Source organism: Geospiza fortis, unplaced genomic scaffold, assembly GCF_000277835.1.
Source record: "Geospiza fortis unplaced genomic scaffold, GeoFor_1.0 scaffold965, whole genome shotgun sequence".
Lineage (NCBI taxonomy): Eukaryota > Metazoa > Chordata > Aves > Passeriformes > Thraupidae > Geospiza > Geospiza fortis.
This window is the reverse complement of record NW_005055237.1, coordinates 6,057-8,689: the sequence shown is the minus strand read 5'-3', so window position 1 is coordinate 8,689 and position 2,633 is coordinate 6,057. Positions and strand designations below refer to the sequence as shown.

General features: G+C 52.6%; 1 protein-coding gene across 1 annotated transcript in view; it reads right to left on the bottom strand.

Annotated features, from left to right (window-relative positions):
* Window positions 1-108: 108 nt before the first annotated feature.
* The window catches only part of PPP1R37 (protein phosphatase 1 regulatory subunit 37), an 8,571-nt gene continuing 6,046 nt past the window's right edge, over window positions 109-2,633 (bottom strand). The window contains exons 5-6 of the mRNA XM_031065778.1: window positions 2,459-2,633; window positions 109-237 (exon numbers count right to left, since the gene is read on the bottom strand). The exon at window positions 2,459-2,633 is cut by the window's right edge and continues 16 nt beyond it. Of these exons, the coding sequence (XP_030921638.1) occupies window positions 155-237; window positions 2,459-2,633 (258 nt within the window). The 3' untranslated portion in view covers window positions 109-154. The remainder of the gene's footprint in view (window positions 238-2,458) is intronic.

Here is a 2,633-nt window from a genome sequence, read left to right as displayed (position 1 = left end):
GGGGAGAGCGGGGGGGAAATGCCAGAAATTCCCAGAAATAATAATTCCCGGAAACTCCGGGACGTTCCCAGAAATTCCAGGATTTTTTTTTTTTTTAATTTTTTTTAAAATTTTTTTTAATTTTTTATTCCCGGGTTTCTCGTACCTGCGGGGGTCACAGCGGCTCCGCAGCCGTGTCCTGGCTGGCCTCGAGGAGCAGCTCCTGCAGCTCCTGCTCGTTCCTGGAGCAGCTCAGCTCTGCGGGCACCGAGCGCGGAACGTTCCGGAACCCGCCCGCAAATTCCCCATTTTCCCGCTCCTTCCACGCTTTTTCCTACCCCCAACCCAAGCATTTCCACTTTCCCTGCTCCTTTCTTGTTCATTTACCCCAATTCCTGCTCCTTTCCCAGTTTTTCCTGTTCCCAACCCAGAGATTTGGGATTTTCCCGCTCCTTTCCCAATTTTCCACCCCAATTCCTGCTCCTTTCCCAGTTTTTCCTGTTCCCAACCCAGAGATTTGGGATTTTCCCGCTCCTTTCCCAATTTTCCACCCCAATTCCTGCTCCTTTCCCAGTTTTTCCTGTTCCCAACCCAGAGATTTGGGATTTTCCCGCTCCTTTCCCAATTTTCCACCCCAATTCCTGCTCCTTTCCCAGTTTTTCCTGTTCCCAACCCAGAGATTTGGGATTTTCCCGCTCCTTTCCCAATTTTCCACCCCAATTCCTGCTCCTTTCCCAGTTTTTCCTGTTCCCAACCCAGAGATTTGGGATTTTCCCGCTCCTTTCCCAATTTTCCACCCCAATTCCTGCTCCTTTCCCAGTTTTTCCTGTTCCCAACCCAGAGATTTGGGATTTTCCCGCTCCTTTCCCAATTTTCCACCCCAATTCCTGCTCCTTTCCCAGTTTTTCCTGTTCCCAACCCAGAGATTTGGGATTTTCCCGCTCCTTTCCCAATTTTCCACCCCAATTCCTGCTCCTTTCCCAGTTTTTCCTGTTCCCAACCCAGAGATTTGGGATTTTCCCGCTCCTTTCCCAATTTTCCACCCCAATTCCTGCTCCTTTCCCAGTTTTTCCTGTTCCCAACCCAGAGATTTGGGATTTTCCCGCTCCTTTCCCAATTTTCCACCCCAATTCCTGCTCCTTTCCCAGTTTTTCCTGTTCCCAACCCAGAGATTTGGGATTTTCCCGCTCCTTTCCCAATTTTCCACCCCAATTCCTGCTCCTTTCCCAGTTTTTCCTGTTCCCAACCCAGAGATTTGGGATTTTCCCGCTCCTTTCCCAATTTTCCACCCCAATTCCTGCTCCTTTCCCAGTTTTTCCTGTTCCCAACCCAGAGATTTGGGATTTTCCCGCTCCTTTCCCAATTTTCCACCCCAATTCCTGCTCCTTTCCCAGTTTTTCCTGTTCCCAACCCAGAGATTTGGGATTTTCCCGCTCCTTTCCCAATTTTCCACCCCAATTCCCGCTCTTTTCCCACTTTTTCCTACTCCCAACCCAAGGATTTGGGATTTTCCCACTGCTTTTCCCAGTTTTTCCAGCCGTTTTCCCACTTTTTTCGCCCCGATTCCAAACTCCTGGGAATGCCCCGAGCCCTCTGGAATTTTGGGAATCTCAGAACCTTCTGGAATTTGGGAATCTCAGAACCCCCAGAAATTTGGGATCCCCGAAAAACTCCCGAACCTGGGAACAGCCTCTTGGGAATTTGGGGATCTCAGAATCGCCCGAATTCCGGGATCCCAAAATTCCCGGGAATGCCCCGAGCCTGGGAACTCCCTCTGGAATTTGGGAATTTGGGGATCTCAGAGCTCCCAGAATTCCGGGATCCCAGAATTCCCGGGAATGCTCCGACCCTGGGAACTCCCTCTGGAATTTGGGGATCCCAGAATTCCTTGGAATGCCCCGAGCCTGGGAACTCGGAATTTGGGAATTTGGGGATCCCTGAACCCCCAGAAATTTAGGATCCCAGAACTCCCAGAATTCCGGGATCCCAGAATTCCCGGGAATGCCCCAACCCTGGGAACTCCCTCTGGAATTTGGGAATTTGGGGATCTCAGAGCTCCCAGAATTCCAGGATCCCAAAATTCCTGGGAATGCTCCGACCCTGGGAACTCCCTCTGGAATTTGGGGATCCCAGAATTCCTGGGAATGCCCCGAGCCTGGGAACTCAGAATTTGGGAATTTGGGGATCCCTGAATCCCCAGAAATTTAGGATCCCAGAACCTTCAGAAATGCGGGATCCCCAAATTCCCGGGAATGCTCCAACCCTAGGAACACCCTCTGGAATTTGGGGATCTCAGAATCTCCCGAATTCCGGGATCCTAGAATTCCCGGGAATGTCTCAACCCTGGGAACTCAGAATTTGGGAATTTGGGGATCCCTGAACCCCCAGAATTCCGGGATCCCAGAACTCCCGGGAATGCCCTGAGCCCGGGAACTCCCTCTGGAACGTGGGAATTTTTGGGAATTTCTGGGAATCTCACCGTGCTCGGCCGCGCACGTTCCCGATTTCCCGTCGCCCTCCGGGCCCGGCTCCGGCAGCGCGCGGGCGAAGTCGGCCTTGAGCCCGTTGGGGAGCGGCGAATCCCGCGAGGGGCTCCCGCACGGAATCCCCTCGGGAACGGCCCCGGATCCGGCGGGAACGGCTCCAAATCCATC